This window comes from Piliocolobus tephrosceles, chromosome 13 (genome assembly GCF_002776525.5).
Source record: "Piliocolobus tephrosceles isolate RC106 chromosome 13, ASM277652v3, whole genome shotgun sequence".
NCBI lineage: Eukaryota > Metazoa > Chordata > Mammalia > Primates > Cercopithecidae > Piliocolobus > Piliocolobus tephrosceles.
The window spans coordinates 57,211,691-57,225,937 of NC_045446.1; the positions used below are offsets into that span (position 1 = coordinate 57,211,691).

The following is a 14,247-nucleotide window of genomic DNA, read 5'->3' on the forward strand; positions in this document are numbered from 1 at the left end:
AAAAAAAAAAAAAAAAAAAAAAAAAAACATGTGAAACAAAACTTTGTTTAATCTCCCAGCCTGGGAGGAGGAATCAGTATCTGAGTCATATACGTGGGAAGGGGAATCATGAGGCTTCCTGTGGCACAAATGCCCCATCACTCAGAGCACCTGGTGCACCTCATTCCCAGCCCTTAAGGAGATGAGTGCCACCTGTTTGAGGGTTGGCCTCACCTGCTCAGACCCTGCTCAGTGAGGGTCACTGAGCTCGCTTCACATCCCAAGAGGACTGAGTGAGTCCAAGCTCTGCCCTGAGGTAACGACAGATCCATGCCAAGCCACTGCACTCTGTTCTGGTTAGGAGAAACCCCAGCCCCTCCACGAGTGAAATGCCCCACACACACATGCTCTGATATACTTAAGTGTGGTTCCTACAGGTGACCCCTCCCAACAGGCACAGTCCTGGCTGCAGGACTGGGACTCGGCCACACCGTCGCTGGCTGCCACCTCCTCAGGGTGGTCCCTACTGCGTAACAGGCGCTCTTGAATCTGCCTGTGGATGTCCAGCTGCAGCCTACACATCTGCTCCTGCAGCTCACTGATCACATTCAGAACCGACTGTAGGAAGGAAAAGAAAGAAGAGAAAAGCGCTCCAGGTCAGACAGCTCTCAGATGCAGAACTCCTTAAGAGAACAGCACAGAGGTGCATGGGGCAGGGAGGAGGTGGCACCCAGTGGTCACTGTCGACAACCCTCCACTTTCCTCACCAAAACCAAAAGACATGGCATTTTTCCTCAGGCCTGCCCCATCCAGGTGCCTGTCTGGCAGTTCAAACAAATCCCCAACAGCTCCTTTGTGCCATACTGTTGTGTCAACACCGAGATATGGAGTCTAGAAGAAACCCTTCATCCAAGCAGAAGCAATAGCAGATGTGGGTGCACACCAGGGCACACACACAAACACATCCCCTCTCCACATATGCATGATACACACACTGACTCCCCTTACCCAAACACCCAGGGTGTCAGCACCTATGCACAGGCGACATATGGCACACATAACACTTATCCACGACAATACGTACCTAAACTCTGAACTCGGTCAGGCACCAATATGCTATTTCAGTGTCTTCATCTTACATTCCTCCATCTTGTCTACAAGATTATCCCAAGCAACGTTTTTGCAACACTTCAGTGAAATGTGGATTTACCTGGTCTACCACAAGACACATTCCTGGCCAAACCGATAAGGCCAATCTAATGTGACTCACTCCTCGAGGACACCAATCCCCACTACTTTGTCTCCTAGCTTCTTGCAAACCATCATAGAGTTGGCCCCAAACTCAATAGACTAAAATTTATTGAATCTATCACACTTTTGCCATTTTGAAAATCAAGAAGGAAATGGTTCCAGCTTTCTAGAAACATTTGATTTTACTGATTCCTTAAAATTAACTCATAGCAAGCAGTTTGGGGGACTACTGTCCTAAATTTTTTGTACCTGTCAGAGGCATCCATGGAATCAAGTCCATTTTTTCTTTGTTTTTCTTATTAAGAACATAACTCTGTGTGTGTTGTGTGTGTGTGTGTTTGTGTGTGGCTTTGTGTTGTCCTCAGCATTATCCTTTAGTTTGGGATGTCCCCTTCCTGACACTGGTCACGCAGCTGCACTTTTGTCTTTAGCGTATGTCCTTTCTGCTTTTTGTACAAGCCCCTCTGAGAACTACTTCCTTTCAAGAGACCTCTAAGCTCTTCCTTTTTATTGGTATTATGTGTGAGATTGCACAGTCAGAATTATATTTAAGTAGTTCAACATTCTTGGGCCTTCCTCTATTCGAGAGTTCCCCATCCATTTTATTTTTAAACTGTCAGAGTTACGATTGACCCAAGTCTACAGTGCATGTCTGTTTATGCCTAGTTTTTTCCATGCTCACCCTTGTGAACATTCAAATAACAACGACCACTTTCTCTCAAGGTACCTATCACTTTTACTTCATAAACCAGTGCCTCCTTTTGCTTCAATATTGGAGCTAGAATGGCAGTTTTCCTAGTTTCGTCTTCTACCCTCTGAGTAGAGTATAAGCAAGTGAGAAAAACAAACAAGTAAACATTCAAATGCTTCAGAATTCAGCTGGGAGACATTTAGGAGCTAACCAAGTAAGTTGCTGCTCCCCTTCCTCTATCACTGCCCCTTGTGTGCATCAGTCTGGAGACCTGCAGCAGGAACACATCTGTTTTCCTCCCTCTGCTCAGCGTGTGGTGTACCCAAAATTTCTGGGCTACTCTGCCTTAATTCTCCTGAGCCATGTGTTGTCACTATTTTATGCTATGTCTGTCCTCAGGCTTGGCATTTCAACTTAGCTTTGTAATTTTTTTTTTTTTTTTTTTTTTGAGACGGAGTCTCGCTCTGTCTCCCAGGCTGGAGTGCAGTGGCGTGATCTCGGCTCACTGCAACCTCCACCTCTCAGGTTCAAGTGATTCTCATGTCTCAGCCTCCCAAGAAGCTGGGACTACAGGTGCACAATACCATGCCTGGCTACTTTTCATATGTTTTAGTAGAGACAGAGTTTCACTATGTTGGCCAGGCTGGTCTCAAACTCCTGATCTCAAGTGATCCACTCTCCTCGGCCTCCCAAAGTACTGGGGCTACAGGTGTGAGCCACTACACCTGGCCTAGCTTCATAATTCTTTATCTCCAGGGCTGGCCCATCTCCTCTCTTAACAGGTCTGTTCCCTCCCATAAAGCAGACCCTTTTGTAGCTCTATTCCATTCTGGGTCCCACATCATGATGTCTAGGTGGCATTTATGAAGTTATAATTGCTGTCCCGTGTTGTAACCTCAGCTCACTTTGTTTTTTAATCACACTTTGCCAACCATTAAAGTTCTTCTTTATGGTTCTTTTCTATGTGAAACGACTGGGCACCTCCTGTAATCACAGTTGTTCCCAATTCCATCTTACCTGTTAATCTTGTATACAGTTTTACTTAGTTCTTTCTTCTTTTTTCAGGCTCAGTTTAATACTGTCCTGGCACTCTTATGCATTACATTGCTCATGGGAATATAACCTCTATGTTCTAGAGAGGGCAATTTGGAAATATCGGTCAAAATGTCAAGTTCGCATTCTCCTTGACCCATAAACTCCATATCAATATCTTTACATATATACAAGATTATTCACTGCAGCATTATTTGTAATAGCAGAAACTTGGAAACCACCTCAATGTCCACTGAGAGGGGACTAGTTAAATAAATTAGGCTATAGTTGGATGATAGAACAATATGCAGACATAGATATGAATGAGGAAGTTTTTAAAAACATACTTGGTATAAAAAGAACTCCAAGACTGCTAAATTTAAAAAGAAAGGTCTAGAATAGTGAACATCTGTATAAAAATGAGGGGAAGTGTGTGTGTCTGTGTGTATCCACATGAATGTACTTGGCCACACATAATATAACTCTGGAAGGATACAAACCGATGGCACTGGTTCCTGACTGCTGACTGGAGGACAGGTGTTGAATGAGACCTTTTGCTATATGCCCTTTTGAACTCTTGATTTTTGAATTGTGGGAGTATATTTCCTATACTGATGCAAATGAGTAAAGAAAGAAAATAAAAGCAAGAATAACAAAACTCTCCTCATTAGGCCAGCTCATCTCTGAGCAAACACAATCTTCCCAGATCTTGCTCTGTAGCCCAAGTCCATCATTCTGTTGCCTCAGGTCAGAAATCAGAATCCCTTTCTCCCAAGGTCCTAACCACAAGAAAGAAGAAATGATGGCATCATCACTTGTGCTGTAAGATGTTTCCATTTTCTGCAGGAAATCCTAAAGATTCTTTCCTGTTCTCTTCTTGCTCACATGTACCCCTGATCAGTTGCGCTGACTCCCCTTCCTAGCATATCTGGGGTCCCTGCTCCCTTCTTAACAGGCTGTTCTGGTAACTACTCACAGAACCCTCCAGTTACCACGGTGGGGTCCAGCTGCAGGTTGCCGGCACCCCCACAGCATGGGGAAGCCAGATTCCTTTATCAGGGAAGACCCATCTGAGCAACACGCCTATGCAATGCTTTGATCTGTGTCCATACACAGGTTTCCCTTTACCTCTGGATCTCTTTCTTTCATGCTCCATCCCCTTATTGTGGTATTTACTTTCCATGTCAATCATTCTTCCATAGTCCTGCTTTTCAGGAGTACATCTTATTTATCCAATCTTCAGTACCCTCATATGACCCTGAACCATTGCAAAAGGCTGATGAGAAAAGGTAAACAGGAAACCTAGTATTCATCCACATCTCATTTGGGCCACTACTCACTCCTGAGCAAGGCTGGCCATCAAGGAACCTGTGCCTGCAAGTCCTCAGGTCTTACAGAATGACTGTCAGTAATCATTTCCACAACTTAAACAGCAAGATGCTGGCTTGGGCTATGATCAGAATCAGAGCAGAAGGAGCAGTCTGCAATGCTCTTGCCACCAGCATTCTCTTCTTTTCATTAAAACATAAAACAAAATTTGAGGATAAAGCCTGAGCTAAGCTGAGGAAGTTTATTTCAGATCTGGCTACCTCTTACCTAAGGAAAAAAAAAAAAAAAAAAAAAAAGAATACTGCCTGTTCCAAACCACACACAATGAGCCCTTAAGCTAAATACATTCACTGGAAAAAAACAGCAGCAGTACAGTATGGAAAGCAGCATTCCCTTTATTCATGCAATTACAATATCTGATGACCTCAGCTAGCAAAATGTCTCACTCAAAATAAACATCTCCATGCACATGACAATAGTGCAGCTTAAGCAGCACCCTGTGGTTTTTAAACCCCTGGTGCTCCAGATACTCACAAACAGAGGTGGAAGTTCTGTGCATACCAGCAAAGATTATGTGCAATTACAAGAATGAGGAATTTGTTTCAGATCACGTGGCTGCTCACTGATTATCACAGGTTTGCACAGCCTGCAGAATTCCTCCACGTGGAAACCTAATGTTTGTACTAGCAACTGGGAAGGGCTGTTATCTGGTAGAATTGAGGCCAGACACTCAGAGTCTGCGTTGCCTTATGCATGAACAGACCAATGAAAAACAAAAACAAAAAATTCAGATTTAAAAATAATCCTTCAGAAAAGAAAGAAAAAAGCAAACAGTAAGATGACTGTGTTAGTGCTTCTTAATCCAGAAGCGGAGCTCTCCTTCCTTTCTGATGTCCCTTTAAAAGGACTGCATTATCCCAGCTTGGTGCTAACTCTGCATACTTCCACAGATGGGCTGACTTTCATACTCACACCCCTCACCCCTCATGCACGGATCCCAGAGGTGACTGGTGTAGAACCAGGTATATGACCCAAATTGACCCAATGAGATGCACTCCTGGGGCTTTTGCTGGAACCTTTGGGAAAGCACCTCTTCGACTGCAGAAGTTGCCTGGCTGGTAGGATATCATTCTGGAGCTACCAATGGCTTCTTGAGAACAAGGCTAAAACAGAACCAAGTGACACAACTGAGACTAAGTGACACTGTGAGATTACCTGGATCTCGTCATATTGCATTTTTTAAACCCTAGACTTTTCAAGTTACGTGACATAGGTCTCTCTCGTCCCTTTTTTTCTTGATTTTGAGTTGAGTGTCTGCCACTTTAAGCCTTCTCACAGAGTTTATGGAATTCTGCCCCCAAAGTCCTAATGTGTGTTCACATACAATCATGCATGTTGAAACACTGGTAAAATAACTTTAAACCAGAAGAAAATTCAGTTACTTCTCCCTGAACATTTAATTCAACTAACACTTCACGCAGATTAGCTTTCAGGCTGTGTAAACTTTGCAATATGTAAATAACGTATCTATGTCTACATTTTCATTTCCAACATGCTTAACAATACTGTCAGTAAGTGATCAATAAAAGCTAACTATTACTATGCTAAGAGTTTCACATACATTGTCTCATTCACTCCTCAGAATAACCAAAGAAATTGGAAGTATTACTACCTCCATCTTACAGAAGAAGAAACAGGTTTGGGAGGTTAAATTACTTGCCCCAGATCACAAAGCCACTGAGCTCAGTTTAAAGCCAGGAGATCTGATTCATAAGCCTGGACTCTTAATCAATACAAGCTACTGTTCTCAGCTTATTGGGGATATCTTCTTTTGGCAACTGTACTTCTAATTAATGAACATGTTCTCAAAAGCAATGCAAGGAATATGCTCGCACATTAGAAATATTCTAATCACCAGTGTGTTTACTCAGCAAACATGGCAGGTTTCAGTATGCACTAATGCTGGCACTTATCAGAAGGGAACAATATCTGTCTTTGGCCTAAATGTAGGAAGGAGACGAAGACATACCAGGTACTGACAAAATGCCAAATACTATGACAGGTACTTAACTTTCATGATTTTATTTGGACTTTACCACACAGTTATCCATTTTACTGCTAACAAGTAGTTAGGTCAGTAAATGAGCAAGGTGTTTCTAAACCTAAAACCTATCTTCTTTCATATCTCTCATTGTTGGTGTGAATACAAGAACTTAAAGGTAGAGGCACATGAAGACGGTTATCTAAGGTTAAAACAGGCTGCCTGCTCTCAAAGGAGTCTGAGTCTAAAATTCTGTAAACATTTATTTAAAAAAGTCTGGCATATTCCAACCAATGGCACACAAAGACTGAAAAACAAAATTAGGAAAACATTCTCTAAGAGAAGGCCTTCACATGGCTGCTCCATAAGACCCATCAGGAGAAAAGAAACACATAACCTGAGGTTCCACCTGCGTCAGGGAAATGCACGTCAAGAAATGTTTCCAGACTCCTTGGATCTAGTGACAATGGCCTGTTGGGAGGCCGACTTCATTCTGGTACATCGTCATTTCCTTGGTTCTCACAGAAGACATCTTGTGTCCCTCCATATTTTGTCTTATTCTTCCCCAACTATTGCTTCTCTTTCCATCCTTGTCAGCAGTTTGAGGGCAGATAAAGCCTTAGAGCCAAAACTGGGTGGTTTGGATATTGCTGAAATTTGCAGCCACAGCAAAACCTGATAACTTGGTATTAACAGATCACTGCATCTCTAGTGTATAGATATTTCTGGCACCCAATAGCTTCCAGGCTGGGAGTTGACAAGACAGCCTAAATTCACATTATGACAGCCTTCCCAGGTCTGAGCTTAAGACAGTACAAGTTCACCCTCACCTCTGCTTTTCTCTGCTTCTCCTCCTGCTCTCTCTGCTCCTTCTCCATGCCAACCAGCTTGAGCTTCAGCTCAGACACTTCAGTCATCAGATCAAGCTTCTGGGTCTCAAGAGATGTGCGGCTTAGCAGCTCCTGCAAGCAAAAACAGATCTTGAAATCAGAAACCACCATGGCAATAAGAACAGCTCTGGCTTCATCTACAGCACATAAGGCAATACCTAAATCGTGTGTTCAACAACACAGAATTGAGACTGGTACATATGAGTCACAGGCCTACTATGGATGGGCCTGGGCTGACGCTGGGCTACTCAGGAATAGCACACCCCCAATACCACCCACTGTGCTTTGATAGACAAGGTGAGTTACATTTCTCAAATATGTTTGCCCATAGAGACCATTATTCATTATTTCCATGTAGAGAAAAGTGAATGGATACTCTCAAAGAACCAAATTTATCAATTTTTTTAAAAGACAAAGCAGCAGGTCCTCTCTATCAAAACAAACAAAAACGCTTAACAATATATTTTTTTCAAAGCCAAAATTTCTAGATCACTTTCTGAGCTCAACCAATGCTCAGCCCAGTCTTCAACATGTTTGAATACAGGACTTCACTGCAATGAACCTAGACAGGAGCTAGAGTACAAAGTAGATGTTCAAAGAGTATTGAATGATTACATATGAATCTTATGTGAGATGGATCTTTCCTAGACTATTCCAAAATTATAATCTGGCCACTCTGGAATGTAAATAAGAAGATGGTTCTTTCCCAATTGTGAGGACAGACCAGGAAACTTATTACTAGTCTTGCCATCACTAGAACAGTAGCAGACTATAACCAAAAACCCCAGGTCTTTGACAACAAACCTGTCACTAATAAAAACACTTAATAAGCATAAACAAGGTAAAAAATTAAGATGATAGACAAGACACCTACTTAGAACTAATATGATTACAAAGGACCTCAAAAAACAGGAGCATTTCCTAAAGTCCAGGGCAACATATTTTTCCATTGGCAAAGGGCAATGTCCTGTAAGGTCCAAAATCCTGGCACATGGTAGACACTGGCTACACAGGTTGTGGCAAGAATAGACACAGCAACCCAAGAATAGTGGCCCAAGGAATAGCAATGGGCCAAATGAACAGAAGAATATGCAATATCCTGCCATGGTTTGACCATTTTGTATCATCTTGGGCAATCCAAGCTCAGCACAAGAATGGCAATCTCAACACTCTGACTCAGCCACTACGAGGTCACAGGTTTGGAACTGTCCTCAGAATCATGAATCAAACCACACAGGACAGAAATTTTTGACTTGGAATACATGACTCCCCAGGCCAACAGCCTGGGAAACAGCCTACCTGGGAAAGGCAGGCAACAAACTGTTCATCTGCTGGTCTGAGGGGATGGGTATCTATCTAGAAGCCCAGCAACTCAGCATAATAAGCTCCCCAAGCTCTGGGACTAAGGAGGCCAGCTCTTCCTGGGCCAGCCAGACTGGAAGCTGGCTCACAAGGCAGAGGCAGAGCACTGCAGCCAGAGCACAGGCTACTTGGCCAATAGAAGTCAGCCAGATGAGTGTGTCCAATGCACTGGAGAACTGAAATATTTTGAGTGCCTCTTCTGTACCAGAGACTGCTGGTGCTTTTGTATACATCTTCTTAATAAACCCTCCCAGTGAGTTGGCAGTAAATATTATCCCAACTCTACAGATGAGGAAACAGGCCAAGAGAGAGTATGTAAATCTTTTGGCCAAGGACACAAGCCAATCAGCAGCCAAGTTTTTCTTTGTTTTTTTTCTTTTTGAGATGGAGTTTCACTCTTTTTGCCCAGGCTGGAGTACAATCGCACGATCTTGGCTCACCACAAGCTCCACCTCCTGGGTTCAAGCGATTCTCCTGCCTCAGCCTCCCGAGTAGCCAGGATTACAGGCACCCACCACCACACCCAGCTAGTTTTGTATTTTTAGTAGAGACTGGGTTCCACCATGTTGGCCAGGCTGGTCTTGAACTCCTGATCTCCAGTAATTCACCCGCCTCAGCCTCCCAAAATGCTGGGATTATAGGCGTGAACCACCACGCCTATAATCCAGCCAGCAGAGTTAGTTTTCAAACAAAACTCTGTTTGACCCCAGAACTCATTTTAGTCTATTGTATCACACAGTTTCCCAAACAGAGAAAGAAGTCCAAGCATTTTAAGAGACATTTAAAAAAATATGCTAAAATAGGCAATCAACAAACATTCAGTGAGCCCAGGAAATGTCCACTCAAATTGCCAAGATTTCATTGAGCACATACTACCTATCAAGGCCTAGTGCTAAGGCTATGCAGGCCACAAAGGGCCGTAAGCAGTTCTTCCCTGAGTGTGAGGGCACACACAAGTTCTCTGAGTCTTGAGTACATGAGTATCTCAAGATGTAATCATCCCCCACACCACCTATTCTCTTCCCCTTCTTTCCTTTCCCTACCTCCCTCTCTTCCTTTATTACCTCATTCTCTAGTTCTCCATCCTTCTGCCTACCCAGCTTGTTCCCAAAATGTTTTTAGGTAGTTTGCAAAATAGATATTTTCAAGTTAAAAAATAAATCATAAAAATTAAAGCAGGTAGGAAAATAAGTTAAAGTCAGAGTTACAGTCAGTAGAAAATCTATGCCATAAACTTCTATAAACAGCTAGAGATAGACTATAATGTACGCGTGAGCCTCCCAGCTGCCAATGCAAAGGGGAAAAGGAACAAGTGTACAGGTCAAGGTCCATAAGAAAATGTCTTTAGACTACTAAGATCTCAGGGAAAAAACATCCTCCATGAGACTTCATTCTTTCATTCAACAAATATGTTTTTAAACACCTACCAGATACCAGTGCCTAGACACATGACAGTTACTAATAAAACAAAGCCCTTGTTGAGTACTTGAACATCTTAAGATGATGCTCAGCCTGGGCACAGTGGCTCATGCCTGTAATCCTAGCACTTTGGGAGGCTGAGGTGGGTGGATCATTTGAGCCCCCAGGAGTCTGAAATCTGCCTAGGCAACATAGTGGCACCCTGTCTCTACAAAAAAAAAAAAAAAAACAGCACCCGTGGTGGCATGGGCCTGTAGTCCCAGCTACTTGAGAGGCTGAGGTGGGAGGACTGATTGAACCTGGGAGGTTGAGGCTGCAGTGAGCTGTGATCATGCCATAGTACTCCAGCCTAGGCGACAGAGTGAGACCCTGTCTTAAAAAAAATATATATATATATTTATCCAGTTTTGTCTTCTGATCACCATTCAAAATATTGCTTTGACGTGATTTTTAACAGTTTCACAATATATCTCTTTTGAAAGCTAAGAGTCTACTCTGCTTCCATCATGGCCAAAATCCCTATTTTAACTACCAGGTTGTGACTGGTCATACCAATGTTCCAGCTGGTGAAGACAGTATTTTCACTAGTTCCAATAGCCATTCCAATTGGTCATGCCAGTGTTTGAATTAGTCACACTAACATTCCAAATAGACATTCACAAGTGGACACACTAACATTTTAATTAGAAACCTGAGGTTGTGGCCGGGCGCGGTGGTTCACGCCTGTAATCCCAGCACTTTGGGAGGCCGAGACAGGTGGATCATGAGGTCAGGAGATCGAGACCATCCTGGCTAACACGGTGAAACCCGTCTCTACTAAAAATACAAAAAAAACTAGCCGGGCATAGTGGCAGGCGCCTGTAGTCCCAGCTACTCTGGAGGCTGAGGCAGGAAAATGGCGTGAACCTGGGAGGCGGAGCTTGCAGAGAGCCGAGATCATGCCACCGCACTCCAGCCTGGGCGACTGAGCAAGACTCCGTCTCAAAAAAAACAGAAATCTGAGGTTGCTTAATTTCATATAGTTCACTGATAATAGAACATTACTTATTCTCTTCAGCTTATATCTATTAGCATGTGCTTCTACCTTTCATGATCATCTTCCCCTTGTCCCTGTCATGATTACTGTTCTAGTCCCTAAACTCAAAATCAGCCTTCAACAAACTTATCCCAGTCTGCTCTACTTCCCCATCTCCAGATCCAGCAAGGCCCTTAGCCACTATTATGAACTGTGATCTCTAAAATGTGTGTTTTAATAGGAGTTAACTTATCCTACATCCTCAACTGCTCCTTCTACTTCCAACATAAAGTGAATCTTGTGTTTTCAACAATATTACACATTCTTCCCAGTCATTTCACGTGGAGACCACTCAGCTTCCACCAACCCAACTTACAGAACATTGTGCTCCCTATATTCCAGGGCTGCTTCCAACCCACTATTTGGCCCCCCGACCATCCACATCTATCCTCCTATTGTAAGGCAGTGCTCTTCACTTACACCACATTCTCCCCAAACCAAAGGAACTAACCCACTTCCTTCAGGCTTTTGTCTTGATCAACAGATTTTCTACCTACTTTAGGCGCATTCTGCCTCCTCAATAGCTTCCACATCCTTGTTATTAATTTTTCCATTCAGCATCCACTCTGGCTTCACATTCTTTGACCTCAGCTCCAATAGGCTTTGCTTTCCATTTCGTTCAGCTTCTCAGCAGCACAGTCACAACTTGGATCTCACGTGTATCCAGAATGTGTTTGCTTTGCTTCTAAAATCTTCAGCTCTGAAATTCTCTCTGGCCACAATCTTCTGACCTTTCATCTGTCCCACTTGCTCACTCAACCTCTAAGTTTTTCTGTGGCCACTAGTTACTTAGTAACTCTATTTTCCTGGTTTATCAACTTCCTTGAAGCAACATTGTTCTCCTTATCCACTCTGTGCCTTGAGGTGAGTCATTTCAATTGTATTCATACCTACAGCAGAAAATCCTCATGGGATCTCAACCCTGTACCAGGCCTGTGTGCATTTGTTAGTCTTTTGTCTGTGATTCCACTCTCCACAGCTTAAAAACTGCTAGTGAAAGTAACTTGATGCCAGTTGGTTTCCGTACAAATTTATGCTATCTAATTACAGCTGATCTTCCAATACTGCCTGGCAAAACTTGTGTTTGTCTCTGGCCGATTCCTTTCAGGAACTGTTCCAAGTCTTTTCTGTTCTGCTCAAGCCCTAAACCCCTACCATGTCCCCCTCTTCTCCTCAAATAATCTCTCCTCATATTTGCTGAAAAGATAAAATGCATCTGTTCATTGAATGTAAGTTCTATTTCAAAGTTTCCTAGCATCATCTTTCATTCCTATATCTTAAATCCCTGTCTAGAAACAGCAAGCCCATAGTTCCTTTCCAAGGATAAATTGCCACAATTGCACATTGCTATCTTTTCTGCAGGCTTCTTTCACCTTTGAAAACTGTTCCCTAGCTCAGAACACTTCCAGGTGCATATAAAAAGTAACCATCAAAGGATATAATGCTTCCAGAATTTGTTCCTGAATTGCCCCTGACTGACCTTCCCATTTCTGGCTGTTTCTCAGCCTCCTGACTCTTCATACATCCCCATACAACTTGATAAACCTTATGGCAACTCCCTGGTCAACCAGCAGCCTTTGGCCCTGTTCTCTGAGTTCTGGTCCTGTTTCTCCCTCCAGCTGGTAACTCAGAATGGCTCCTGCTCACATGGTCCCGGACTCTCCCTCACTTCCGTACTGCCTTTGAGCAAGTTCCCACCAAGCTCTGTGCAACTCTAGGTTAGGGCCATCAATCATCCACTCTGGCAGGCATTTAATCTCTCCCTAACCATCAGCTCCCATTCCTCAGGCTATAAATGTGATCAAATTTCTGACATTCTAAAGAAACTTCCGTCTTGACCTTGCCCTCAAAGCTACCACCATCAACTCCCATGTCCTCTTGCTGGACAGATGCAGGTGTGTGTGTGTGTGTGTGTGTGGATGAGTGGGTGAGTAGGTGTGTGTGGGGTGTGTATGGGTGGGTGAGTAGGTGTGTGTGGGGTGTGTATGGGTGGGTGAGTAGGTGGGTGGGCGTGGGTGCATGTGGGTGTATGTGCGTCACTCCTCAACAAGATTTCTGCCTGCCTGAACCTAGCTTTTGCCTTCACTAACTAGGGCACAGAAATAGTCCTGGAACCAGTGTACAAACTTTGAGATGCAGTTTGCATTTCTCATATCTTAACTGTCTCGCCGTTCATCCATTCAATGTAAGGTACTCCTGGCCACCCCATCTTCCTTGCTTCAGGTTTTCCTGACCTTTCTTTTTTCTTCTTCATCTCCTTTGCTGGCTGCCTTTATTCTGTCTATCCTGTAAGGAAAACATTCTTGGAGCCCTTATTCTCATTCCCAAGACTGGAGTGAACTGTGATCCAGGCTGTCTGGAGCACTCACATCCTTGCCAGGCAATGCTTGCCCCCTGCTGAAGGCTTCCTGACCTTCAGGGTGGAATCCTGTTGGAGTCATGCAGCTACTGCAGTGTATGAGGAGGAAGTTGAGGGGAGGCAGTAAGCTAAGGATAAGGGGCAAAGGCTTCACAGCGGCATTCTGCTCTGCTCTCAATTGTTTGAAGGTTGCCTATGCAAATGAGGAGGGAGGTGGTCTGGGGGAGGGTGGTTTGTTTTACTCACTGTGATGGACCATGAAACTGGGTAATAAATGTTTAGAAAAAAATCAATGGACAAAACTGCCACTAACCTTTTCAGAAGGACAAATACTTCTTCTTTCTAAGAGATGAAAGAAAGTTTATATCTCAGAGCAACTCACCATTTCCTTTTTCCAAAACTCAGGTTCTGACTAAAGCTGAAAAAACGAATTTGCCTTTCAACCTATTCTCTCCTTAAAGGGCCACATCTTGAAGCAATTACCTCTATCTTTAAGTGTGGAATATAACCCAGGGAGTTACTGACCAACGACAGAGGACTGCAGCCAGACTGGCAACCTGAAACCAGAATGAGAGAGTGGGCCATGGAAAGGCATGAAAGGAAAAATAAGTCTCTTTGCCCTTTGAAGTAAAAGGCCCAGGTCTTGCAGGGAAGTCTCTTTCATGAGTAACACTGTGCAGAGAAGAGGTGCTTGTAGTCAACTCGAGTTTGAGTCCAGACTCAGTCCTCACTACCTCAATCATCTCTCTGAACCTCACTCTTACCTGTAAAATGGAGTTAAAGTATCTACTTTGCCCTGTAGTCTGGATACCCAACATC

The 14,247-nt window shown here is 43.5% G+C and overlaps 1 protein-coding gene across 7 annotated transcripts in view; it reads right to left on the reverse strand.

Moving 5' to 3' along the window:
* Positions 1-14,247, reverse strand: part of PPFIBP2 (PPFIA binding protein 2) — a 143,699-nt gene that overhangs the window by 40,435 nt on the left and 89,017 nt on the right. For 6 of the 7 annotated variants that reach the window (XR_002725850.3, XM_023190011.3, XM_023190005.1 and 3 more), the window contains one exon: positions 7,154-7,285. Coding sequence is in view for 6 of the 7 variants with exons in the window: in XM_023190011.3 (XP_023045779.1) it covers positions 7,154-7,285 (132 nt within the window). In the remaining variant the exon portion in view is untranslated. Of the gene's footprint in view, positions 1-7,153; positions 7,286-11,566; positions 13,073-14,247 lie in introns of those variants that run through there. The other variant, XM_023190012.3, reaches the window with a different exon arrangement.